At 46.7% G+C, this 27,356-nt stretch overlaps 1 protein-coding gene and 1 pseudogene across 13 annotated transcripts in view; one reads left to right on the top strand and one right to left on the bottom strand.

The window, feature by feature from the left end:
• Positions 1–27,356, top strand: part of LOC147616370 (uncharacterized) — a 301,034-nt pseudogene that overhangs the window by 55,272 nt on the left and 218,406 nt on the right.
• The window catches only part of LOC147616371 (callose synthase 3-like), a 118,653-nt gene that overhangs the window by 493 nt on the left and 90,804 nt on the right, over positions 1–27,356 (bottom strand). For 12 of the 13 annotated variants that reach the window (XM_086777430.1, XM_086777437.1, XM_086777427.1 and 9 more), the window contains 9 exons: positions 5,017–5,122; positions 4,691–4,810; positions 2,255–2,370; positions 2,103–2,186; positions 1,697–1,809; positions 1,377–1,606; positions 459–1,262; positions 299–349; positions 27–212 (listed from right to left, as the gene is read on the bottom strand). In XM_086777430.1, the coding sequence (XP_086633556.1) occupies positions 27–212; positions 299–349; positions 459–1,262; positions 1,377–1,606; positions 1,697–1,809; positions 2,103–2,186; positions 2,255–2,370; positions 4,691–4,810; positions 5,017–5,122 (1,810 nt within the window). The remainder of the gene's footprint in view (positions 1–26; positions 213–298; positions 350–458; positions 1,263–1,376; positions 1,607–1,696; positions 1,810–2,102; positions 2,187–2,254; positions 2,371–4,690; positions 4,811–5,016; positions 5,123–27,356) is intronic. The other variant, XR_015262486.1, reaches the window with a different exon arrangement.

Genomic DNA, 27,356 nt, shown 5'->3' with positions numbered 1-27,356 from the left:
ACAGTCCAAGAAGGGCCTTAGTTTACCTGCAACAATGCCCACCCAGAGGGGAAGAATGCCAAAGCACTAGCGAACACATCCACTATAGTAAGGCGTCCAGCCACAAACAAGGCCATCATTGTCAGCATCGCCAGCATGCAAAGCCCTACTTTGAGGAACCTGACAAGAAGACGATCTTCTCTTTTGAGCTGTTTTCTGCTCATGGCTATGACCTGATCAGATATACAAGAAAGATAAAAGCCAGACATCATGTGAAAAAAGCTAGGGAAACTCCTTGAAGCACAACCTCCATACTTACCTTCAATACTGCCAGCACAACCACAATAACTAGCCAAGAGAGGACATACACCTGTACAACCCATGCCAGACATATCGAAATTGTCTTGAGGCTGATAGGCAAGTAGCTAACATAAATAATACAAAAGCTATGGTTTGTGTTGGTAAGAATATGGGCACACCAGAATGCTTTTGCTTCGATGAACTATGCGGAGGTGGTAGACAACACCGTACTGGTACAGGAAAAACCTTGCTGACAGAAGGACTTCAATGAGCTGGGCTTGAAGATTTGCAGAATTTAAATGAGATTGCTCTTCTTCCCACCACGACTCCCAGCTTTTGATTCCTGGCACCCCCATTTTCCCAGAGGATTTTATCCACTTAATCCAATCTTGCCAATCATCTACAGTCTTTTGCCATTCGAAACCTTGTGGGTTGAACAAAAAAGGTGCAAAAAGCCATGCTCCCACTAAGAACCACAAGGAGAAGTTTATCAGGTAAGAAGCAGCTGTTTTGTTCTCTGAAGTTCCATATACATGATACACTATCAGAAGCATCAAAAGCTCGATGGCCTTTGTGAAGTGACTACGAGAGTAGAGACGATAGTTCTGTGCAAACTTTTCATGGGACAAGAAGTGTTCATGCCCGCTTGCAGGCTGCTGGTAATTGGCTCCTCCATGAAGTAAAGTCTGACCAAAGAAGTGAGCTTTGGTGCCAATGCAGAAGGCCAAGAAGAGTGATGCAAGCTTGAGTTGCATGATGATAAATCTACTTAAGGCTCTGCGGAAGCCCTGCTCCAACCCTATCTCGGCTACCACAGGAACAGCCATGAGGAGACCAGAAATCACAAATGACTGAGATGCCAATGCAGCTTGCAAAGGGCGACTCTTCTGAAGGCCCACCAACTCAAACAGACCCTTCTCTAGGCCACTTAGGGCTAGGTACAGGCGACCGTACAAGAAAGCGTACACAGTAAGCACAAGAATCTGTGAAAAGGTTCCAGAGGCATTATAGCATACAGTACTACAGTTTCTTACAAAGTAAAAGTGAGCAGTCTAGAGGAAAGCATGCAATGAAAGGAACTGAAGGCAGGAACCCACCAGATTGCTAACATAATAGCCAACTGTAGTAAAGTAGACTGACAACATTCTGAAGAAGTCCAGGTGATGGCCCAGCCGATGTATGTCCCGACTTATCATTTGCTCTCCATTTCCAACGGAATTTTTAGCATGAAAACGTGATATCTGATTGAACCGGACATTTTGTCCCTTCCCTACTTGTATGTACTGCTGGTGCATGATGTTACCTCCACGCAGAGTCGTGTTAAATCCTGCATAAATCAGCAGATTTCAGTTTCTGGATCCAAACTTGCCTGCAGTCTATTAATTAAGAGTTGCCAGGAATCTAATCTTTGCTTCACCTGCATAAATACTCTCACTTAAGTTTATAACACGGGAAGCCTTGCTTATGCCCCCTCTTGTTATATGAAAGAGCCTATCAAACACATCCGAATGTCCATAATGAAAACGGACCCTGCTTCAAAACCAACAACGGTATAAGCAAGGTCTCAAATAGTGCTAACTAGAACTTCATGCATGCTTTACTTCTGACTCAAAAACCCCAATGGCATATTGAAGTTTGAAAAAAAATTATGACTTCAGGCATGCACATTATTCATTCTCTCATAAAAGCTTTGCCCTTTGACTCTGAGGAATACACAAAAAACCTTCTATTTAGAAGGTCTTTAGAGGGGTCCTTTCCCCTTACAACACTGGATATATGACAATTGGAAATATTTTGACAAAGCAAGTGCTTTAGAGACATGCCTGAGAGGATTCACTAGAATGCGTTGTCCAATTGTGACAAAACTGGACTCCTGGCTTGAAATGAATTGAGCTAGAGACGAGTTACTGCAAAAGAGAGCTTTCCATTAGTTCAAAATTCAAAGAAATCTTCCTTCAAAAGTCAATAGACTCACCTTTCTGTGAAACAGTGCTCACGCATTCCTAGTATAGAAGGAAATCCCACGCCAGAATCCTTCTGAAACTCTTGTAGAAAGTTTCTCATCTTTAGAGATTCTTCCAGGTAGTTATCCTGTCAGATAAAAAAGAGGAAGATATGCATCAAGATTTAAACAGATGCATGGGAAAAACATTTGGAATTCAGATTTTGAAAAAAGAAAAAAAGAAAAAAAAGGGGAGAGAATATAGACGCGTCTGGCAATGTGTGAATGGAGGCTGCCATATGGCAAGCCTACTCATACACACTCCTCAATGTAGCCAACCAGCTCCCCACTGGCATTACAAATACACCCTGACCAACCTGTTCTGTTTGCTTCCAAGCTGGCCACCCAAGCTATCCAGAAACTCCAAAATTGCAAGGAAAAAGATTATGAGGGCCTACGATCAGAGTCAGTCACGCACAGTTATGAGACCCTTGCACTGATTCAAGTAGACCTACTCAACGAGTCCACTTGCCACAGCTTGCAAAATAACAGCATTATACCCATTCACAAGGTAGGAGGCCAAACGAATCCACAAGACCATTTTTACTACCATAGTTGGCCATCTCATGGCCAAGATGTTTGGATCAGCAACAGACGCATATGTGAGCAACTTGGTAGAGCAACAAGGGATTTGAGCCACAGGTCAGGCAAAGTTTCACACGTTAGCACACTCAAAGCCATCATTAAGGAAGCCAGCAAAGAGAATGTTAGCTATATTGTTGCTTTGTGATGTTTGCAAGGCTTTTAACACATTCCCACGGCTATATTGTTGCTTTGTGCTTTTTACGATCAGAGTCAGTCACGCACAGTTACGAGACCCTTGCACTGATTCAAGTAGACCTACTCAATGAGTCCACTTGCGACAGCTTGTAAAATAACATCATTATACCCATTCACAAGGTAGGAGGCCAAACGAATCCACGAGACCGGACTCCAATGGACGGCCACAGTTGGCCATCTCATGGCCAAGATGTTTGGATCTGCAACAGACGCATATGTGAGCAACTTGGTAGAGCAACAAGGGATTTGAGCCACAGGTCAGGCAAAGTTTCACACGTCAGCACACTCAAAGCCATCATTAAGGAAGCCAGCAAAGAGGATGTTAGCTATATTGTTGCTTTGTGATGTTTGCAAGGCTTTTAACACAGTCCCACGGCTATATTGTAAGTTTGTGCTTTTTACAAGGTCTTCGACATAGCGTCACAAACTCAATTGATGAAGCGATTGAGACACACAGGAGTGGAAGATGAGGCAATACGGTCACAGTTACACTCTATGAGCAAGTCAGTCCTTGAGTACGCATAGACAGGAACTTTTCAGCACCATGATACAGCACCATGATCGTTAAGTGGTTTTCTTCCTCTCAGAAGATTGTGATGGTATTCTTTTACGTTGTCTTAGTTTGTCTTTTATTTGGATTTTAATGGCAACAGTCCAATACTGAAAGGCCATGTCCTCACAGGATAATCTGAACCCCAAAGAAGCCAAATATTGCACAATTCAAGGCTCGAATTACCAATAGATTTATCCTTGCAAGGCTTTTGATCTTTCAATATTTCTATGACCATGGTTGGATGTGGCATAATCAATAGCTCCTGGACTCGCAGGCTTGCATTATTCACAACTCATCTATGGTGCACGAAGATTGAATTTGGGGTGTGGCTCAAAGATTCTACAGAAGCCTTTCTTTTGGGTCCTCCCCTGATCTTGGCCTAAATTTGATCTCAAATCTTCAATTTCCACACAGCATGGAAGTGTAGAGTCTACTATCCATGGCGCACTACCTCTAGCGGATACGCTAGCCACAAAAGGTATTTCACCAATAAGTTATGAAGGTTTCTTTGCTAGAGTTTAGGAGGCCTATTAAGCTCTTGTAGGTACTTTTATTTACTTATTGAAGTAAAAACATGTAGTTTTTTGATTGAAGAGAAAAGTGAAGACAGAAGAGATGGATGAAATGCATGCATAAAATCAAATCCAAGCTTTCAAGTGACACAAGTAAGGGTTCTCTATCTTGTAAATCTTTATGATTAATGATTGAAGAATGTTTCTTTGTGAAAGAGTGCAAGAGGAAGTATAAGTTTTGATTAAGAAAATGGAAGGAAGATAAAGAAGGAACAGAAAAGACATGCTTATGAACCATAAGCAAGGTCAAGAGAGCTAATTCATATGACGAAACTCTCATATATATACCTTATGAAGTTAAATTGAGAAAAGAAACACATTCAAAACCTCAAAAGAAGTCTTCTTAGTCACTACACATTTCGTGTCTAGTAAATACTTAATGAGAGTTAAAATGATCTTTGTAAAACGCTCTGTACTTTTTGGAATAATAAAAATATCTTGCAAAGTTGCAAAAAAAATTTGGGAACATATGAAAAGGCCGTAGTTAGTTCCTAATGACATTACCTCGTTCATGTCGATGACTTGAAGTGCCTCACCTCGAGTAAAAACAATGGCATGATTTTGATTTTCTGATTTACCCTCACCCATTATAGGATCCCCAGGCAGCTTGATTCTGTAGACTTCCTGTGGTTGCAAACAAGCAAGGATGAATATCAAGCTTAACAGAAAAAACAGTTATAACAAAGAAAAGATCCTCGTTTTCACATCACTTTTTACTTACAGATGCTATACTTTTGTGAGCTAACATGAAGATTTCTTGGGGAGACATTCCCCTGGTTTGACTGCAGCTAGGATCAAACAAGACCAGAGCACCGGTAACAAGAACGCACCTGATGGAAATTACTACCACTGAACCCTTTCACTAGTACAGAGTAAAATTCTTTGTCGTTATTTATCTCCACTTCATCAATATATGCTATCCTCAGAGAAGGGTATCTGAAAAATGCCAAACATTTACCTTTACAATTCATACAATTTCAATGAAACCCACGATCATAATGTTTTCAAGTGGTTAAACTGTTGTTGCAGTAGTGCTGTTGAGAAATATTTTTCCCCTGACAAGATCCTCCTCTAGTAAAGAAAAGAATCTCAGTTCACGAGCAGAAAACATCCCTCCAAAGGAGTAGAGCATACAATGCAGAAGAGGGGGAGGTAACTATACACATGGGGGGAGGGGGAAAAGCCACACTGAGGCCTGTAATGCCAAGTGATGACTCTAACTTGTTCGGTAAAGAATGGAACATAGATGAGCCGCCGACGATGGTGAGGCAAGTGCCCACTGCTAGACTGTTGTGGCCAAAGGGAAAGGGTGATCTTCATCGGACAAAAACTACCCCACAAACTCTTCCAAAGTCACAAAGGAAGAAAGGGGAGATGTTGTGGGCTCACCGATGTGTGCCGTCAATCCCATGCAGCTAGATCCATAATCCCACTACACATAGTACTCGAAGAAGAGGACACCTAGGACATGCAGCATGGGGTCCCTTTAATGCCACTCACCTACGTCCCACTGAAGTCAGACAACGGATTGGTTCTCCCAAAGCCACAAACGCCAAAAGGGGTCATCTGCAACCTTGAGAGGGGAAGGGTTGATATGCCATCTATGCTCCTAGAAGCCAACTACCCAAACTCGCTCTCTCTATGTGCACGCCAGTCCTCCTTGCAGGGGGTCCTTGTGTGCTGCAGACACTCGTGGCTTCCTATCTCAAAGGCATGCACGAGACATCCCCCCTCCGATGCCAAATATTGTGATGTGGATGTCATGCCAAGAGAAGATCGCACCCAAACTTTTCTTTTTTCAAGGGGGAAGAGAGAGAGAGAGAGAGAGAAAGAAAGAAAGAAAGAAAGATATATTAACGTCTACGAGAGGCCAAAGTCGGCCTATGAGACAAAAAATAATACAACTGTGTTCTTCCGGTCATCGGAAGAAAAGAAACAAAAGAAAAAGTGTGCATGTGTGTCACGTAGGCTGTAATGCCTGTGACCGACGGCAGACCGGATGGCCATGTCCGGGGTTCAGTGGGAGAGGACGCCCATGCGGAGTCATGGGCGGCCAGGCTAGTGTGGACGGCAGGCCACACACTAAATAGCCTGGGGGATGAGGGGCAATCCTCATTCTTCGTAATCGATTGTAGTCTTGGTGGAATGGGACGCTAAGGCTTGTGCATGTAACTTGACTCTTTGGCAGGTCTGTATGTACACTTGTCTGTAGTGATAAAGTGTGCAAGATAAAATTTGAACTTTGAAAATTACCAAATATAGCCATAAGTTGGGATAAAACCCAGTTACAGAGTTCGGAGAAGCTCTAGGTAGCAAGACTATGATGGTGTACTAGTGCTAACAGAGTGATTTAGTTTCAAAGTGATCTAAATCTAGAGGTTAGCAGTAAGACTAGTTTGGTTGGACAATTTCATGCATGGGGGACGCCCTATAGCATTTTGCAAGCGTAGTCTTGCCTATGTTCAACATAAGTGTGCGATTGTGAGCACATTTTAGTTGCTACCATATGAATTTGGGAAATATATTACTTTCCTACAGAAGCAATTGTAATATTGCATGACAGGCTATTTTGCTTACAAAGTTCATGTGCGTGTAAACCCTATAAGTCGTATGACCCCTGGGAAATGAGTGGAGCATTTCTAGGATTTAATAAGGTTTTACATGGCAATAGTGAGTAGTATCTCACTCCAGATGAGCCTGGTTGTTGTTAGGATCGGATCCGACATATGAAGTGTACATAAACTCGGGCTAAGTTAGGATAGGAGGCTAAGCCGGAGAGCTTAGCGGTAAATCCTACTGTATCTGGTGAGTTTTGACTTAACCGGAGTGTTAAGAAGTAAACTCAAAGTCTGGGACTGAACTGGAGTGTTCGGAGGCAGACATATCTTTTGTTAAATCGGAGAATTTAGCAAAAGATGAGCTTGGGGTGAACCATGGTACCCAGGAAAAAAGCTCTTCACACTAAAATAGTGCACAATAATTTTAGGGTGATAAAAATCCATCGCAGGAATGTTTTACAACTTTCCATAGATGATAGATGAAGACCATGTACTTTACGGAGTTAAAGTACATAGGTGGTGACTTCGGCGCCACATTTTTTGTAGGAAGTCACCAGTGGTGTGGTTAGGTCAGCCGAGACTCCACAAGACCTATGCACTAGTTTTTAAGTTGACCTCTATGATAAGGACGTCCAAAAATTCGTGTTGTAATACCAGAGATTGTACTGCAATGTGCAATGGAGGGGTCAATTTGTGTAGTCACTTCTTTGCAGCAAGTGACTTAAGCATCTTGTTATAGATGGTTGTATATGGTACTCCCACTCGGGGGAGGTACGCCATTGGGTACGGAGTTACTCACAGACTAGTAGGGAGCTACTAGTGTGATGATAGTGGTGGGTACGTAGTTACTCACTACTAATACATAGCTGCTAATAAAATTAAGATCCTCGAGTGAAAGATACTCTAGATCAATATTTTAAATTACCGAACCACAATCCATGAGTATCGAGGTACTCATAAATATGTTGACGTTGCTCAAATCGAGGGACCGATTTGTTCGATGGTATGGAATAAGCAAGGAGAGTGGAGTAACTTAAAAGTTACACATCACTAGTCCTAGTGAGTTGTCGAGGTCATCCGTAGTTTGATGATCCCCTCTACCTATCAGATAACATTCAATTTTGCAAGCCCTGGCATTTAATCCGTAGTGATTATGAGTTTGGTGCGAGATATGGTTATGAAGTTCTTACAAGAGTACTCGTTTATTTGCTTGTCATTGGTTATAGCTTGGTAGAGATTGCCACCTGTGATGGGTAGGTAGCTTTGCCGCTATAATGAGGAGGCAGCAAATAATGTTCTCATAGTTATACTTCATACCAACACCAAACAGAGATAGGATGAAATTCCTAAGTTCATCATCACGAAGTACTGTGATGTTTGCATTTATATTGAATGTATGATGTAATAAATTGGGCTTGTGTAATTACCATCAATTATATAGCAACCTATGGCTTCGCAGCAAGCTCAGTCATTATCTGTGGATTAATAATGTGGTTATTAGTAGTTTGGAATTTTTCTTGATAGATGGTACAACCCACCCAAATAATTCATAAGTGTGTAACCGCTTATGAAGGGTAATAATATGCAACAATGAAGCACTTTGTTACAAGTGTGAAACCACTGATCTGTTGCAAAGCAGTTTATCAATAGTACCACCATATGTGCGTAGACACTATACCACATCTTCGTTGCAAGATGTTTAAAAGTTTCTTGGAAGGACTCAAGAATATAACATATGATATTAAACACGGTCTAGATTTGTTCTTGGACCTATGACACTAGCGCGTAGTCGCTTGTTGAGAGTAGAGTTTTTGAGGACAAAAACCTTTCTTGAGGGAAATCCTCAAATATAACATAAACTGGAATAGTTGTGTTAGTCCAGACAATACTTGAAGGGATGTGTCTGGTAATAGCAACAAAGAGTTATAAGTGATTGGATGTAACTCCAGACACCCGTAGTGGTGCAAGAATCTTTATCAAACATCTCCACATACTATATGGTCTGCCCGCATATATAGTATGGCATAAGAGATAGGAAGTTTGATTGTTATATTTGAAGGGAAATTTTCAAAACTTACATTTACTCTGAGTTAGAGTGGAGTTTAACCATCCGTAGATTGATGGTAGTTAGAAACTCAACAAGATTCTAGAGCATATGCTTGTGCAAAGATGTTACTTTAAGAGAGAAAGTATCTCTCAGCTTTGGAACTAATCCTTGTGATGCATGATTAGATTGGCTCTAGTTTATTTCTCCTATGGCCGTAGAGCTTTCCAAGGAGAAGTTTTAACAAGTTGGTGATGCAACATGGTAGCGTAGTCTACAAATATCTAGTAGCATAGTCTAAGAACTTGCGCTACTAGAGTGCTCTCCAGTACATTAGCTTCTGTGCTAATGACATGATGCAAAATCAAGGCATGAAATTTGCCTTAAGGTTTTGGTTGAAATACCAAATCATGGCTTGTGTGAGCATGATCCTGTCTTTACAGAGGTCTGGCGCGCTGTACGCGTACGCACTTTGTCACAGCCGTGTCCACCTTTCTCGTCGGCACGTAATGCTAGTCCGGAGAGACTGGCCGTAGGTGCGGCGGGTAGCGAGGCGAGAGTTAGTCCGGAGAGGCTAGCCGAATCTTCGGGGTATAGTTTTGAGCCGGAGAGCTCAGACGTAGGCCCTTCATCACCTTTGTTTTCCTACACGGTTTCAAAGGATGATGCTAAACTTCGTCGGTGGGAGAAATATGCTAATTACTCCATTGACGACGGGTACTTACGTTACAAGGGTAGAGTATGTGTACCAACTATTGGTGACTTTCGGGCCCAAATTCTTAAAGAAAGTCATGATAGTCCAAGTGCGGGTCATCCTGGGATTCAGAAGACCTATGCACTAGTAAAAAGACAGTTTTATTGGACTAGTTTGTTTAAGAACGTCCAGACTTATGTGATGAAATGCAGTAAGTGCCAGGTCAATAAACAGAACGTCTTAAGGTACTCCATCCGCTGGAGATTCCTCAAGGGAAATGGGAAAGCATTTCCATGGATTTCATTACCGGTTTACCCAAAACGAGTCGAGGGAATGACTCGGTGTGGGTGGTAGTGGACAGGTTAACTAAAATGGCAAAGTTTATTGCCACCAAGAAAACTGTAAAAACGCCAGAGTTGGCAAAACTCTTTATTGAACATCTCTACAAGCTATATGGCCTGCCCGCAGATATAGTGTCAAATAGAGATAGAAAATTCAACAGTCATTTTTGGAGGGAAATCTTCAAAAAGTTGGATACTACTCTGAGTATGAGTACGGCAGATCATCCGGAGGCTGATGGTCAAACTGAAAGAGTTAACCAAATTCTAGAGGATATGTTGCGTTCTTATGTTAGTAAGAAGCAATCTAATTGGGAAGAGTATTTGCCCATATTGGAGTTTGCTTATAACAGCTCCAAGCATTCAGCAACTGGATTTACACCATTCATGTCAATGTATGGATTCCAGCCGAGATCTCCGATGGCTGTAGGCCTGGAAAAGGAGAAGATTCAATCTGTCAAGGAGTTCCTTGAATATATGGATGATATGCTCAAAGCTGCACGCGAGAGCATCCTTAGCGCACAGGATCACGCTAACACATTTGCCGATAAAGGACGCACACAAGTGACCTTGGCTGTAATGCCTGTGACCGACGGCAGACCGGATGGCCATGTCCGGGGTTCAGTGGGAGAGGACGCCCATGCGGAGTCATGGGTGGCCAGGCTAGTGTGGACGGCAGGCCACACACTATATAGCCTGGGGGATGAGGGGCAATCCTCATTCTTCCTCTATGGCTGGGTGGTGAGCCAGAGGCCGTCCCCTCTTGTGGTAACGCCCGTAGCGGCGTTACAGGAATGTAACAATGTGTTTGGATACAACTGTGAATCGTCATGGATCGGTGGAGCCCAGATACAAACAATATAAGGGGGGTGGGGATGTGGATGGAGTGCTAAGGCAAGATGCATCTCTATATGCTGAAGGGGTAGTACAAGCATGCTATGCAGATCTATGTCTAACTCCATCCAGTGCCATAAGAGGGATATAAGATATCATACATCGCCGATGCTGAGGCTGTGAATGGCATGAACATGTACCCTGAGTCTAAATGAAAGCGAGCTAGCCTCTCCTGTGTCTCCATCTGGTGTCTCATTCGGATAGCTGCTATCTCTCGGTGACAGAGTCGGGGTGCTCTATGTCCAGTCTGTCTAGGTCTCCTCCTGGCTCTCAATTCCTCTGCTCTCTGTGCGGTCACCCCACGTGGTACATCACCTGGCACTGGCATAGCTCTCTGGAAGAAATCTGTGAGCTGGGACTGTCTCCCACCCCTAGTGGGAGCGGGTGTCTGGAGGAGTCTCTCTCGAGAACTATGAAGCTCTAGTAGTAGTCTGCCAAGCTGTCGCTGGTCCGAGGCCTCCATCAACTGATGTAGTGAAGAGTGCTCCTCAAACAATCCTGCATATCTATCTCTGACCCCCTGGTGGGCTCTACATCTACATACAAAGTGATCCTCAGTCTCCACCTCCTCGCGGCACAATCTGCATATCCACTCAGCTCTAGGAACCCGTGCCGCTCTCCTAGCCTCTATCTCTAGCTGATGTGATGAGACTCGTAGCTGTCCAATAGCAACGCGAGAGCTGTGGGGCATGTATACATCCATGTACCGCGGTCGATGTATAAACCCATCCCCTGAGATGCTCATAAAGTGGTCTCTGTAATACAGCATCTTTGGTGGTAGTGGGCTCTCTGGTGCTGTCCATGTCTCCTGTATGTAGTGCTGCCATATGTCCTGTCTCATCACTCTGTTCCTCTCATTGAGAGAGAGGTAACCCCGTGGAGCAGACTGATCATACTGAAAAGGTGGCAACCGCTCAATGTCTATACCATGATGTGAGAACCACTGTAGCATCTCTGCATACCAAGATCCAGTGTCCAGCCTCGGCCGAAATTAACATCTTCAAAAGGCCATAATGACCTATGAGACCAAAAAGTTACATCATGGTGGATCTGATACAATGTCTGGATAAAAAACTAGAAAATGAAAAATAAAGATGATACTACTGGCACCTAGAAAATGAAACTGGAACTGGAAGATAAACAGAAACCCTTATAGGGTGTGAATTTAGTGAGGGGAGGGTACGCTATGGAGGTGAGTGGAGTACAGTGAGGGGATACAATATCATGTGGGACGGGGGGGTACACTATGGAGGTGCCTCCATCTCATAATATGTGCCGCATCGGACGCTGGTGGACCTCCTCAATATCCTCTGTGGTCAGCACCCTGACTGGGTGTCCCGCATGTCTCGCAAGAATAATCCGAATCCGCCGCTGCAACCTCTGTCTATGCTGGGATGTCCTCCTCCGTAGTCGTGGGCGTCTGGACCACCCAAGCTCAATCGCACGATCAGTCAGTGTACCGCTGGTGTGGGCAGTATCCATGTCCTGCTGCTGCTGCTGTGGTCCATCTGGCGCAGTGATGGCTGGACTAAAGAAGTCTGTAATGTGCCTCTGAGTCTGGCTCTCTGTGCGCCTAAGCAGGCTATCTCTATATCTCCGCAGCTCAAGCAAGAACAATCCCAAACACCTCTGGTCCTGGTACCCCATGACTCTGGAAAGTGGTCCAAAACCCTCTCTGAATAAACAGTGGAAACGACCACGTATCTCATAGTATGCAGTACAATGGCATATATAATGCAGCTCTGTCTCTGGCTCCCCATGGCATACTCAGCATATCCTGGCCTCAGCTGGTATACCTCTATATCGGCCAATCTCAATCTCAATCTCAAGCTGGTGTGAGGATGTGCGAATCTGACCAATACCACATCGTACTGCATGAGACAAGTGTACATCCATGTAATTGGGTTCGATCACAAAACCATCTGCTGTGAGCTGAAGAAAATGCTCTCTGTAGAAAGCCATCTTCGTGCCCACCTCCTTAGTCGGCTGTATCCATGTCCTCCTAATGTCCAGCATCCTGACGGATGAGTCTGGTAATCTCTGTCCGTGTGAGAGTGAGAGAGGGTGCCTCCAGAGAATACTGGAAGGGAGGCAATCTGTCCATGTTAAAACCATGTGCCTGGAACCAAGATGTCATCTGTCCATACCAACAAGCCGTGTCTCCCTGTAAAGCTAACTGTCGGGAGGACTCCAGGGCGAGGCGTGCATATCTGTCTCGGGGGAGATCCCACAAGCCATGTATGTAGGAGACTGAGCTCGTAAGAGCCTCAATCACCAGAGGGGCAGCCGCTAGCTCTGCTCGAATAATCTCATGAGGTACCACGGCCTTGGCTCTAATAATCCTAGCAATCATAGATACCAAAGGCCTCTCCATACCTCTCCACCCGCCTGCGCTGTGATGGCCCACTGAAGGTCCCCATATCTGCACTCCATAAAGCATAGCTGATGTCACTAGAGTGTCAAAAAGCCAAAGTTTCGTTCGAGGTTCCTGAAACTGAACCTGCGAACACATCCTCTCCAAACCACCCACGGCTGCATGTGCTCTAGTCAATCTAGTCTCTGATGCTCTCCTCATCGAAAACACTGGCCCACTGAATACTACCTTAAGATATGTATATGCATCTGTATACTCCACAATCTCCTGCCCATATGTAAATATGGGAGCTGATCGCCTAACCCACTGTGGCGTGGTGTTAAACACCATAACCTTGGTTTTGCCAATCATAATAGAGAGAGAGAGAGAGAGAGAGAGAGATACGTTAAGCGTCTACTAAAGACCCAATGGGCCTATGAGACCAAAGTAATACAATAATGTCTATAGCATATCTCATCATGGAATGGAAAATAAAACAAAAACAAAACATAGCTATCTCACTCGAGTTATACAAAACTATCCATGGATACTCATCATGGAATACAAGGAACATGGAACATGAGAGGAGCATCAGTCTCCCAATAGATAGTATACCACTCTCCAAAATATCAAGCATAGGGCAAATGACTATGGCCGAGAGGTCTCCCTCAGCTACATCACAAGGAAAAGTAGCTCAATGACAGTGGAGCATGTCCAGGATTTGGAGCACATGAGGGGATCGTGGCTGGCGTCCAAGGGCTGGGGGCGTCGGGCACGCTAGAATGCGGAGGCCCGGTCCGAGGTAACTCCTCCGGAGAAACCCGAGGTGGGTCCACAAGATCCACTGTATGGATGCAATCCACCTCCTGGGTCCAGAAGCAACTGGTGATGATTGGCTGGCGAGAGAGAGAGAGAGAGAGAGAGAGAGAGAGAGAGAGAGAGAGAGAGAGAGAGAGAGAGAGAGAGAGAAATGAAATGAAATGATATATTAACGTCCTCAAAAGGCAAAAATGACCTATGAGACCAAAAAGGTTACAACAATTGGTGGATCTGATACAATGTCTTGTAAGAAAAGCTAAAACAACTAAACAACTAAATGAAATTGAAGCAATAACTATGAGGAAAAGTAAGGTACTAGAAGCTCCTAATGGATAACATCTGGGGAGGAAAACTCCAGCAACAAAGGTGTCCTCCATGGTGAGTACTCTAACTGGACGTATCCCATGCCGTGCTAGTATGGTCCTGATCCTTTGTTGTAGTCTCCGCCGGTGTCGAGATGGGCCTCTCATCTTGGGGCGCCTGGACCGCCCCAGCTCTATAGCCTGATCAATCAGTGTACCTCTGGTGCGGCTATACTCTGGTGCGGCTGCAATGCCTGCTGGCCTGACTGCTCAATCTCTGGTCGAAAGAAGTCTGTAATCTGCCTCTGTAGGTGTCTCTCCCTCTCTGATCCCCTCCCTCTCAAGAGACCCTCTCTATGTCTATGCAGCTCCAGCAAGTATAATCCGAGGCATCTCTGATCCTGGTATCTCATGACTTTGGAAAGTTCTCTGAACAGGCAATGAAAACGGCCTTGTATCTCATAATATACTAGACAATGACATATGTAATGTAACTCTGTCTCTGGCTCCATCTAGCACAACTAACAAATCCTGGCCTCAGCTGGTACTCCTCTGAATCTGCCAGTCTCAATCTCTAGCTGGTGTGAGGATGTGTGCATCTAACCAATAGCACACCGTACCCCATGAGAAAGATGAGTATCCATGTAGCTGGGTCTAATTACAAACCCATCCTCCGTGAGCTAGAGAAGATCATCTCTATAGAAAGCCATCTTCGTACCAAGCTCGTGTGTCGGCTGTATCCATGTCCTCCTAGTGTCCAGCTGAGTCAAGTCCTGCCTGATAAGTCTGGTAGTCTCTGCCCGTGTGAGAGAGAGGGAGGGTGCATCTAGGGAGTACTGAAATGGAGGTAGCCTGTCCATACTAAAGCCATGCAGTTGGAGCCAAGCTATCATCTGTGCATACCAACATGATCCGTCTCCCTGTGATGCCAACTGTCGTGAAGACTCCAGGGCTAAGCGAGCATATCTGTCTCTAGGGAGAGCCCAAGTGCTATGTATAAAAGAGACTGAACGAGTGAGTGCCTCTACTACCAATGGTGGGGGGGCAGCCATCTCTGCACGGATAATATCATGTGGTACGGAGGCCTTGGCCCTAATCATCCGGGAAATCATAGAAACCAAGGGCCTCTCCATACATCTTTTCCACAGTGCTACCACCTCGGATGTGGTGATCCACTGAGGGTCCCCATATCTCCACTCCATACAGCATGGCTGAAGTGACCAAAGTGTCAAAGAGCCAGAGCTTTGTTCGAGGTTCCTGAAACTGAACCTGCGAACACATCCTCTCTAGTCTCCCCAATGCTGCATAAGCTCTGGTCAATCTGGTCTCCGCTGCTCTCCTCAAGGAAAATAGTGGGCCACTAAAAACCACACCAAGGTAAGTATATGCATCTGTATACTCCACTGTCTCCTGACCATATGTAAAGGTGTGTACTGACCTCCTAACCCACTGTGCTGTGGTGTTAAACACCATCACCTTGGTTTTACCAAGGTTAACAGACAATCCACTGTCCTGTGCAAACGTGTGCAATGCATCCAAATGACGCTGCATCCCCTCTGGAGAATCTGAGATCAGCAGAATATCATCAGCATACAATAACAGCGGAATCCATGTCCCTGCTAGCTGTGCTCCTCTGTCACCCTCCTGCTCTACATAGTCTGAAACCTCATCTACATACATCCCAAATAAGGTGGGAGAAAGGGGGCAGCCCTGCTTCACCCCAATAGTGGAGTGAACCATCTCAGATATACCCTGAGTAGTACGTACCTGCCCCACAACTGTCCTGTATAAAGCCATGATTCCCCAAATCAGCTATGTGGGCACTCCCATCTCCTGTAGTCTGCGCATCAGTCTGGCTCTCGGTACTGAGTCAAAAGCTTTCCGGAAATCCACAAAGCAACAATAAATCCTCTGTAATATGCGGAAGCTTCGGAGAAGGATCGGTACTTCAAAACTCAGAAAACAGCACTCTTTTCGCGACGGAATTAACGCACAAACTGAAAGACTATGTGCAGAAATAGAGAGAGAAGGGGGAGATGGAGAAGGACACAGTATTGGGTCCCAATTACCCTCTGTAGGGCCCCCACCACGGATGGTGTATTTGCTTTATTAGAATGATGTAAAACTGAACAAATACAAAGTACTTGACCTTTTCTTGGCTGGAAAAACCTGCCCTTGACCTTCAGTCCTTCACCCCTTAGCTTTAGCACTGTTCTTGGCTGTCCTGGCCCTTGGTTGCTTGGAGCTCTTGGTGAATTGTGAGATGCTATGAATGAAATATGACTTGGGCTTTTATACCCCTCCTAACATGCAGTCGGCTGGCTTTATGAAGTCCCACGACTGAATTCCAAGCAATAAAATGCTTTCACACTCTATTAAAGTGTTTTCACACTGGTTTGGAGCCTGTCCAGCCTGCGCATGACCCCTGGACAGCCTCCTGGCTGCTGGGCATTCAACGCAGAGGTGTGGGACTGCCCCCCACACCTGGCCGCCTTCTGTCCAGGGCTTATACCCTCTGTCGGCTGCCTGTCCAGAGGGTCTGGAGCTGGCCGACTGCCCCTCCAGCCCTTGCCTTGGCTGGTGGGCATAGTCTTGGGCCCTCCTGGCCCCTTGGGGGTGGTTCTATGCCTCCCCCATGCCCATACTAATTATGCCAATGCAAACACCTACACTGGGGTAGCCCTATGGGCTGGCCCCATCTCTACATGCAACCTACATGCCTACAGAGGTCTGGCATCCAGTTGCAAACCAGATACTCAGCACATCTGACATCATTCCAGAGGGAGACTCACAGCGCGGACTGGCACTGCTTCTTGTGCAGGATATTGCACACCTGACCTTGGACTCATGTGCAGGACAATGCACACCTGACCTCGGACGACTGAGATGGATCCCTGGCTGACTCGTCCCGGACTGGGCTCACATGGGACCAGTTCACCATCCCAGGTCCTGCACCTTCTGTACAGAATGTCCACGTGGCATCCAAGTGCGGGATGCACGTGACATCCCCTTCTGCTTAACTTGACGGAAGCTGCATAGCCTCCAAATAATCCGTCAATAAAGCCGGATAGTCTTCGAAAAATTCTTTGTCGAGCCATACCGCTTCATGAGTTCCTCGGTCCTGAAACTTCGTGAGGAACTGTCGTAGTCTTCGGCCTGAGCCATGCTTGAAACGGTGCAGAAGGATCTGTTCTGGAACCATTACCTCTGCTTCATCAATGATGTCTGGTTCCGCTTCGTCTTTGACCTCTGAAGGGGGTGGACCTGCATATGGCTTCAACCAACTGACATGAAATACATCGTGCATAGTCCAACTCGGAGGTAGCTTTAACTGCATAGACACCTCATTAATCTTTTTCCGGATGGGGAATGGTCCGAAGCTCCTGAAAGACAACTTTGGGCATCGCTTGCCCACCTGCTTTAATCTTTGCTTCATAATCCGAAGATATACCCAATCTCCTTCCGAAAACTTCATGTCCCTTCGGTCTTTATTGGCCTGTCGAGTGTAGGCCTCTTGCGCTTTAGCCAATCTGTCTTTAACGGACTCTAGTATCTCCTGGTAAGACTCCGTCACTCTGTTCGCCTCCGGTACTGAAGACGAGGTCCTGGTTAACAACGACTGGAAAGGCCTTCCAAACGCTGCCTCATATGGAGTCCTGCCAATAGCTGAAGAAAAAGAGTCATTCAGAACAGCTTGAACTAAAGGCAAAAACGATTCCCACTTACCTTGCTGATCGTGGACATAACACTTCAGCACATCAAAGGCCAACTGGTTGTATATCTCTGTCTGGCCATCTGTCTGTGGGTGGAATGCACTGGAAAAATTCAACTTAGTACCAAAATTATCAAACAATGCCCTCCAAAAATGACTGGTAAACTTGGCATCTCGGTCTCACACTATGGTCCTAGGAATCCCACCAATCGGGTACCAATGCCGAATGAATAGTTGGGCAACATCCTCGGCGGTCACATTGGCCCTGCAAGGAATAAGCATCACAAATTTGCTGAACCTGTCAACAATAGTCAAACACTGTGTATTACGCTTACTCGGACTGGGAGGCAGATTTGTGACAAAGTCCATCGAAATGTCTTGGAAAGGACCCTCAGGAATTGGCAAAGGCTGTAACAACCCTATCTTCTTTCCACGAGGAGCTTTCACCTTTTGACAAATGTCACAGCGTTGTACATAGGTAAACACATCACGCCTCATCTTTGGCCAATAGTATTGCCGTTCTAATTTCTCCAGAGTCGAATTCATGCCCCTATGACCACCTGTAATGGCGTCATGGGCATCATGGAGAAGAGCTGCCCGGAATGATTTCATGACACACAGTCGGCCTTTGTAGTAAAGCCAACCATCGCGTATCAGAAAATGGCATGGTCCTGTGGCATCCAATGCCTGTTCCCACTGTGTACCGAATTCCTCGGAATCCGCGTACGTGTGCTTCATGTCTTCTAGTCCTGTACCAACAAGGTCCAGTCTAGTGGTCTGAATCGCAGATACTTGTCCCTTCCTGCTCAAAGCATCGGCCACTGGATTGGCCTTTCCTGGAAGGTACTCAATCATGCCACCAAACTGCTGGAATATCTGACTCCAGCGGTGCTGTCGATCACTCCACTGTGCACTGGGCATCGTCTGAATCCAGCGCAATGCCTGATGGTCAGTGCGAACCTCGAAGTCACGGCCATACAAGAAATGTTTCCAATGTTTCAAGGCCTGAATGACTGCTAGGAGTTCACGATCGTAGACTGAGTAATTCTTTTCGGCGGGCAGTAACTTACGAGACATGTAAGCTACTGGATGACCATTCTGTTGCAATACACCGCCAATTGCGATGTTACTCGCATCGGTGATCACCTGAAATGGTTCGTCCCACGAGGCAAGGGCTAAACAAGGCGCTTCTGACAAAGCCACCTTGAGGTTCTGGAATGCCTCCAACGCTCGTGGAGTCATTCGAATCTTTTGCCTCCTTGTTTTCACTCCCTTTAGCAGATCGGTGAGGTCTGCCGAGAGATCAGAAAACTTATCAATGTGGGTGGAATATGCCTGGCATATACCCACAAATGATCTAATGTCATAAGCAGTCTGAGGTACTTCCCAGTTCACAATCTCGGCCACTTTAGCCGGATCAAGTCGAATGCCTTCGGCACTGATTATATATCCCAAGTAATGTACCTGGAACAGATAAAATTCTGACTTCTTTTCATTGATATAGAGCTCGTTGCTTTCCAGCAACCTAAGGACTTTCTCCACATCAATGTCATGCTGCTCAACTGTAGCTGAAAATATGAGTATGTCGTCCAAAAATATGAACACACACACTCCGATCAACTCCCGAAAAATACGCATCATCATGCGGTTAAATGTAGCTGGGGCGTTCGTCAATCCAAATGGCATAACCACAAACTCATAGTGGGCCCGTTCTGTACGGAAAGCTGTCTTGGGGATGTCCCCCTCAACAATCCGAACCTGGTGGTACCCACTCTTTAAATCCAATTTAGAGAACACCTTAGCTCCATTCAGCCTCTCGAGAATGTAGTCAATTCGAGGCATCGGGAATCTGCTCTTGATAGTCAGCTTGTTGAGTGCACGATAATCGACACACAACCGAGAAGACCCATCTTTCTTCTTGACAAATAAGATCGGTGCTGCAAACGGCGACACGCTGGGGCGGATGAAGCCAGCTTGCAACAATTCTTGGAGTTGGCGGTCCAACTCCGATTCCATTGCCTTCGAAAGGCGATACGGAAACTTGCTCGGGGGTTCCGAGCCTGGGAGGAGGTCAATCTTGTGATCCTCCGGTCTGGACGGGGGAAGCTGGGGAGGGAGACTGTCCCGAAGAAAAATCTTCTGGAACTTTTCATGGAGAACCGAGTACTTCTCGGAAGCACTGGCCACCGTCTGGGCTGTCTGGACGTAAATCATCGCACATTGTGCGCCTTTCCTGACTGCTCGCTTAGCCTGCAAGTGGCTTATGAGCGGAAAGTTTGGAATACCTGGCTCACACTTAATGGTCACAGGGGTGTTTGACACATTCCGATCAATCTGGAACGTGTGCTTGTCCCACTTGACATCAGGAAGGAACTTGTGAAACCACTGGATACCCAAAATTATGTCTGCTCCTACAAGAGGGGCAACCATAAAGTCACGCACAAACTCTATGCCCTGAATGACTAACTTAGCACCTAGAGCTTCATACTTGACGCTCGTTGTCATACCTGTGCTAAATCCCTCAACTTGTTTGTCCACCGGAGTCAGCTCGAAGCGGGCACGCCTAGCGGCCTCTTCCGTGATCACATCCTCCGTACTGCCGCTGTCAAACAAGACAACGACTCTCTGGCCACCTATGTAGCCAAAGGACTTGAGCAATTCGTTGCGCTCATACTCCTGGTCATGGGCGCCCTTCTGCTTATCTTCGAGCTCCCGGCTAATAATTGCTCCAACTGAAGCACCGGGGGTTGAAGAACTAGGGGTAGCCACTGGGGTCTGTGTGGGAGCTGTGCTCACCACTGAAGCTGTGGAGGCGGCGGCGGGCTTTGGAGGCTTCTTCGGACAATCCCGAGAAGTATGTCCTTTTGTGTGACAAAAGTAACATCTACCCTCCTTCCTGTACTGAGCAAGCTCCTCAGCACTCAACTTGCCACCTGTCTTGCCTGCCTCCGCTTTCTGGTCTGGAGTAAGCTTAGACGCATTGTTCGAGTTCTTGGAGCCAGAGGCTCCCGGGCTCTGTCCTGGGGAAGAACCCGTCTGGTTCTGGCTTTTGCCCCCCGAGGTGTTAGCCTTGGGAGAAGCCGGCTGGGAAGTCTTGGGCTTGCCACCATTGTGTTTCATTTCTGCACTCTGCGCAAGCGAGAGTGCGTCCTCAAAGGTGGCTGGTCTAAACATACGCACCTCCCATTGGATGTGCGTGTCCAGGCCATACAAAAACTGCCCTTTCTTGTCCGCATCAGATAAGCCTAATTGTAGACACAAGGTCGAAATTCTATTGGCAAACTGAAGGACTGGTTGCGCATTCTGACGCGCACCCCTGAACTCGTCTTCGAGTCGCTCAAGGTAGTGGGGCGGTAAAAACCGCTGCTTAAGGTCACGGACGAACTCGTCCCACCCATAAGCTGCCATACCTGATCTGGTGTGGGCATGAGCCCACTGAGTCCACCAAGGAATGGCCTCACCTTCCAAATACCAACTGGCTAAGATCACTTTGTCAATATCTGATTTCCTAACTGCGGCAAAGTAAGCTTCAAATTGATGTAACCATGAATACAGAGTAGTGGGATCGAGTTTACCATTATACTTACTGAAGTTCATTTTCTCGGGAAAATGATTCGAGGGCGCCGCCGGTGTCAATCTGGCGTCCAAAGCTTGGAGGTAACGCTCGTGTTCCACTCGTCGCATGGCTTCGTCTTCTCGTTGTCGAATCTCCAATGCCCGTATCTGCCTCTCAAGCAAGGAGCTTGATTGCGGCTGTGACCCCTCGAGAGGGTCCCTGTGACGAGGATCTGGTATCTGGGGTACGGAAGGAGAGGGAGGAGGAGATGGAAAACGCGACACTGGAGAGCGAGAACGCTCCTCCAGAGCCAAAATCCGCGCCTTCTGCTCGTCCAACTTGGTTGTCTGGTCTGCGATTGCTCGCATCATCTGCTGGAACATGTCTTGTACACTCAAGCCGGGTGCCCTAGCTGGGCTGCCTGGTGCACTCTGGTCCCATGGTTCTGGTTCTCTCTCGTCGCCAAAGCTCGCCATAGCGGGAATCTGCAATTCCTTTCCGGAACGCAATCTGACCATCCACTGTCTGTGTGGGAGACTTCCGGAGGCTTCCGGAGGCTAAAAACCAACCGTCCTTCGAGGGACAGGAGTCACTCCGAAAGGGGTAGTCCACCGGCGTCTAAAAACCAACCACACGAGCGAAAAATTTTCTGGTTTTCTTTGCTGAATCTTCGTCCTTGAAGTAGGCTCTGATACCACTGTAATATGCGGAAGCTTCGGAGAAGGATCGGTACTTCAAAACTCAGAAAACAGCACTCTTTTCGCGACGGAATTAACGCACAAACTGAAAGACTATGTGCAGAAATAGAGAGAGAAGGGGGAGATGGAGAAGGACACAGTATTGGGTCCCAATTACCCTCTGTAGGGCCCCCACCACGGATGGTGTATTTGCTTTATTAGAATGATGTAAAACTGAACAAATACAAAGTACTTGACCTTTTCTTGGCTGGAAAAACCTGCCCTTGACCTTCAGTCCTTCACCCCTTAGCTTTAGCACTGTTCTTGGCTGTCCTGGCCCTTGGTTGCTTGGAGCTCTTGGTGAATTGTGAGATGCTATGAATGAAATATGACTTGGGCTTTTATACCCCTCCTAACATGCAGTCGGCTGGCTTTATGAAGTCCCACGACTGAATTCCAAGCAATAAAATGCTTTCACACTCTATTAAAGTGTTTTCACACTGGTTTGGAGCCTGTCCAGCCTGCGCATGACCCCTGGACAGCCTCCTGGCTGCTGGGCATTCAACGCAGAGGTGTGGGACTGCCCCCCACACCTGGCCGCCTTCTGTCCAGGGCTTATACCCTCTGTCGGCTGCCTGTCCAGAGGGTCTGGAGCTGGCCGACTGCCCCTCCAGCCCTTGCCTTGGCTGGTGGGCATAGTCTTGGGCCCTCCTGGCCCCTTGGGGGTGGTTCTATGCCTCCCCCATGCCCATACTAATTATGCCAATGCAAACACCTACACTGGGGTAGCCCTATGGGCTGGCCCCATCTCTACATGCAACCTACATGCCTACAGAGGTCTGGCATCCAGTTGCAAACCAGATACTCAGCACATCTGACATCATTCCAGAGGGAGACTCACAGCGCGGACTGGCACTGCTTCTTGTGCAGGATATTGCACACCTGACCTTGGACTCATGTGCAGGACAATGCACACCTGACCTCGGACGACTGAGATGGATCCCTGGCTGACTCGTCCCGGACTGGGCTCACATGGGACCAGTTCACCATCCCAGGTCCTGCACCTTCTGTACAGAATGTCCACGTGGCATCCAAGTGCGGGATGCACGTGACATCCTCCTGCCATATAATCTGCCCTCATCAATAATAGCTCTGAGTGTCAAGATATGGTCAAGAGTGGAGAAACCTCTCCTGAACCCTGCCTGCCTTGATGCACGTATGCCCTCTCTCTCTGCCCATCTACTCAAGTCCTGCTCAAGAATAGATGCATATAATCTAGCCAATGTGTGACCAATCATGATCAGTTGAAGTGCTGCCCTCTCCTCAGATCAAATATCTCCGCCATGGGGCTGTCTAGAATGGAGAGGTCATAGAAGCAAGGTAGGTGCCTCCGATGCCAACCAATAATGGCTCTGATCTGGTGATGGTGCGGATGCCGTGGTCAGGATCCTGGTGGGCGTGGCCAACAACACGACATAAGACGACTGCTCTATCACTGTCAGATCTCTATCCCCACAGAATGCCTGTAATGCATCCAAATGTCTCTGTAATCCCTCCGGAGAGTCTGAGATTAGAACAATATCATCTGCATATAACAAGATGCATATCAACACCCCTGCCAAGCATGCCCCTCGGCCTCCCAATCTGTCTACATAATCGGAGACCACATCAATGTACAGTCCAAAGAGGGTGGGTGATAGAGGGCATCCCTGCTTCACCCCTATCGTGCTGGTCACCATATCGGATAGTCCGCCGCCTGGAGCTTGGACTTTGCCTGTCACAAACTCATACAAAGCATATATCCCCCACTGCATATTCTCAAGTACCTCAATGTCATGCAATCTGTGCATAAGCCTGGCACGTGGTACGGTATCGAAGGCTTTGCAGAAGTTCACAAAGTAGCAATATATCCTTCTCTTTTGTGCCCTGCCCTCTTCAATAAGTGCCCGAAGTGTCAGAATGTGATGCAAGGTAGTAAATCCTCTCCTGGAGCCGACCTGTCACTGTGCTCCATGACCATGCCTCGCTGCCCAGCGACTCAGCTCTAACTCCAATATAGAGCCATATAGTTTGGCCAAGTAATGACCAATCATGATCGTCCTATAGTTGCCTGGTACCATGGGGTCCCCACTCTTAGAGAGTGGTGCAATGATATGCTATGTCCAATCATGATCGTCCTATAGTTGCCTGGTACCATGGGGTCCCCACTCTTAGAGAGTGGTGCAATGATATGCTATGTCCAGCTTGCCGGGAAACCCTCACAAATGGCACAATTAAACACATGTACGATTAGTGGAGCCAAAGTATCACGCGCATATGAGAAGTGCTCTCCAACTAGCCCATCATTATCCTGTGCCTTTCCATTCTGTAACCTATCTATCGCATCTAGCACCATCGACATACTAAAAAAGGTGCTGCTAGCTGATGTAGCTCCCAGTGGAGGGGGGGTGAGTGGTTGTCCTGGTGTATCATATAGCTCTCTAGCATAAGCATGCCATGCCTCAGGTGCAGTAATCGGAGTACCAGGCTGTCTCTCACATCTTCCATGCCCTCTTGCTGTCCTTCCCCAGGAAGTGTTGGTAGATCTCCTCCTCTAGCTTAGACAGGTAGGCTCGTTTCTTCCTCCTCACAAGGCGCCGAAAGATCATCCTAGCCTATCTATGCATGTGAGTCCCAATGGCAATCTCACGCTGTAGCTGTGCTCGTGTCTCACAACACTCATCATCATACCCACTGTTCTGTGGGGCAATGCTGCGGAGGGGGGTGGAAAGGGTCATAGTGCAAGAAAACGCATATGAGGCGGATGCATGTAGTACACCTGCCAATCCTCATGTAATCTCGTCCATAGGGCTATGCGGGTCAAAAGCAAACAAGCCTTCAGATACTGCATCTCGGTAAACCCCAGCTGTCTCACATGTAAACCAATATCTCGGGTACCTAGGTAGATGAGTGGCTGGCCCATCTCTCGGGGATCTACTTACTAGTGTGAAATTCAAGTATGCATGATCGGCTACTATGCCAATGGGCCGACTGGAAATCGTGAAACCCCGCACATCAGGTATCAATGAAGGAGATCCCATCAAGTAGTCCACTGTGCTCGCTCCCCCTTTAGAGTTCCAGTGTGTGAGAGCATCTGATCCTTGCCATCTCGATAGGCCATTGTATATGACCAACCCATGTACACTCCCGAGTGTAAGAAAATGCCTGCCATAACCTATAATCTCCCCCTCATCTTGTGCTGATCTTTGCAACCCTACATCCTCTGACGTGATAGGGCGACTCTCCTGATGGTGCAAACCTAGAGTGGGCTGGGGGAAACTAGCATACCGCCACATATAGCTCGCGGAGCCCCCCTCTGCATACTCACACCCACATGTACCTCGCATCTGCATCTCTATGTACCACATATTTTGTCACGAAACTCCTCCCTGAAAAGTATTGCCACTCATCCAGATCCTCTGGTACCTCCCACTGTGCCTGGCTGAGGGCGGAACACTGATTCCCATCTATAACCCCGCACGTCAGGAAGCCTCTTGTTTGTGCACTGATGGATCTCCGTATACATAGTAATATCACTGTGTGTGGACTCTGAAAGTATCCTCAAAGTATCCTGCATCTGTTCTAAGGGCTCCATTGCAATTCCACACCGTGAATCGCAAGGTCTCATAGGCCGCGCACCATCAGGCGGGCCTCCTCTCCATAATGATGACTCGGCCATCTCTGTATACCGCCCATTTCCGCTCTGTCCTTGCCTCAAGCACACACGGCATGTGTTCCTTCCAGTGTGCTATCTGTGCTAGTGTAAGGTCCTCATCCAAATATATCTTTTCCCCCTTAAGGGCCATCCTTTTGGAAAGGAAGGCCTTCTTCTTCTCCAAGTCACCAAACCTGATGATCAATATCTTTTTTCATCTCTACCTACTCGCAATGCTCCAGTAATGGGTACATCAATGGCTCCAATTTTCGTTTCAAGAGCTTTTGCATCCTCTTGGGGATTCCCCTTATCTTCCCAACCAACTACGCGTACATGTAAGGCACGTACCCGTCTCTTGGCTTCCTCTTCCAAAGTAGCATTCATCACCTCCACTTTATTGACTAGTGTATCCTTCTGCTTTTTTACTACTTCAATCCATGGGCTAACTTCCTCATATGAGAGAGAAAGAAAGATATATTAACGTCTGCAAAAGGCCAAAATTGGCCTATGAGACAAACTAGTACAATGATGTTCCTCCAGTCATCAAGAGGAAAATGTGGAGTGAGAATAAAATGTACAAGTATGACAACACGACCATAGGGGACTCAATGGTAGTGTACAAACGAGAGGGTGTGGATGGAGTACTAGGGCTACTAATGCATCTCTATATGCTGAAGGGGTGATACAAGTATGATATGTTATCTACTCCTAACTCCATCCAGTCCCATAGTCTGGGTACAATATGTCATACATCCGATCTGAGGATGCCGTAAATGTCTGGAACATGCGTCCTAAGAGAGAGAAAGAGAGAGAAAGAGAGAGAGAGAGAATTGTATTAATGTCTTCAAAAGGCCAAAATGACCTATGAGACTGAAATGTTACATCATGTCCATCGAATAAATCATCATGGTACTTGAAGTAAAAACTACAAGAAAATATTTGTGTAAAAAACCAAAGAGCCTCAAGCTCTCACATCAGCGAAGAATATCTCACATAGGGCTCTGCATCATGGTACCCAATGTAGTAAGGTTGAGACAGCGGGGGAAAGTCCTGCGGTGGTGGGAAATGATGGCTTTGATCCTCCTAAGGTGACGTGAGCATGGACGGTGGCCACTATGTCATGGGTGTGGGGCTCTGTATAGCTCAGTGACTCTGTCTGATGTCACTCCTCTCGGCCGAGCTCCTACATCACCTTGGAGGTCGGGATGAATGGGTGGATCTGCTCTCGTGGCTCTAGTTTGGAAGAAGTCAATGAAAGCTCTCTATGAGGCTGAGACAAAGGCTCATTATATATGCAAATGCAAGTATACTATGAGATGAGGGGGAGGTTCCAATGCCTCTTTCGAGATGGATTTGGACCACTCCGGCCTAGATTAGCTGCACCTGCTCGAGGACCAACTGTATGTCAAAGCTGGCATGTCTTGTCCTTTGGTGCAGTTGCTCTTGGCCCATATCTAGCTGTCTCCACTTCAACTGGTAGGATGAGGTGCGGATTTGTCCAATCGCACACCGCACCCCAAATGAGAGAT

Source organism: Cibotium barometz, chromosome 38 (assembly GCF_041138505.1).
Source record: "Cibotium barometz isolate CiBa-2024 chromosome 38, ASM4113850v1, whole genome shotgun sequence".
NCBI classification, from domain to species: Eukaryota; Viridiplantae; Streptophyta; class Polypodiopsida; order Cyatheales; family Cibotiaceae; genus Cibotium; species Cibotium barometz.
Note: the sequence above shows the minus strand (reverse complement) of the source record. Positions and strands in the feature narration are given on the sequence as shown.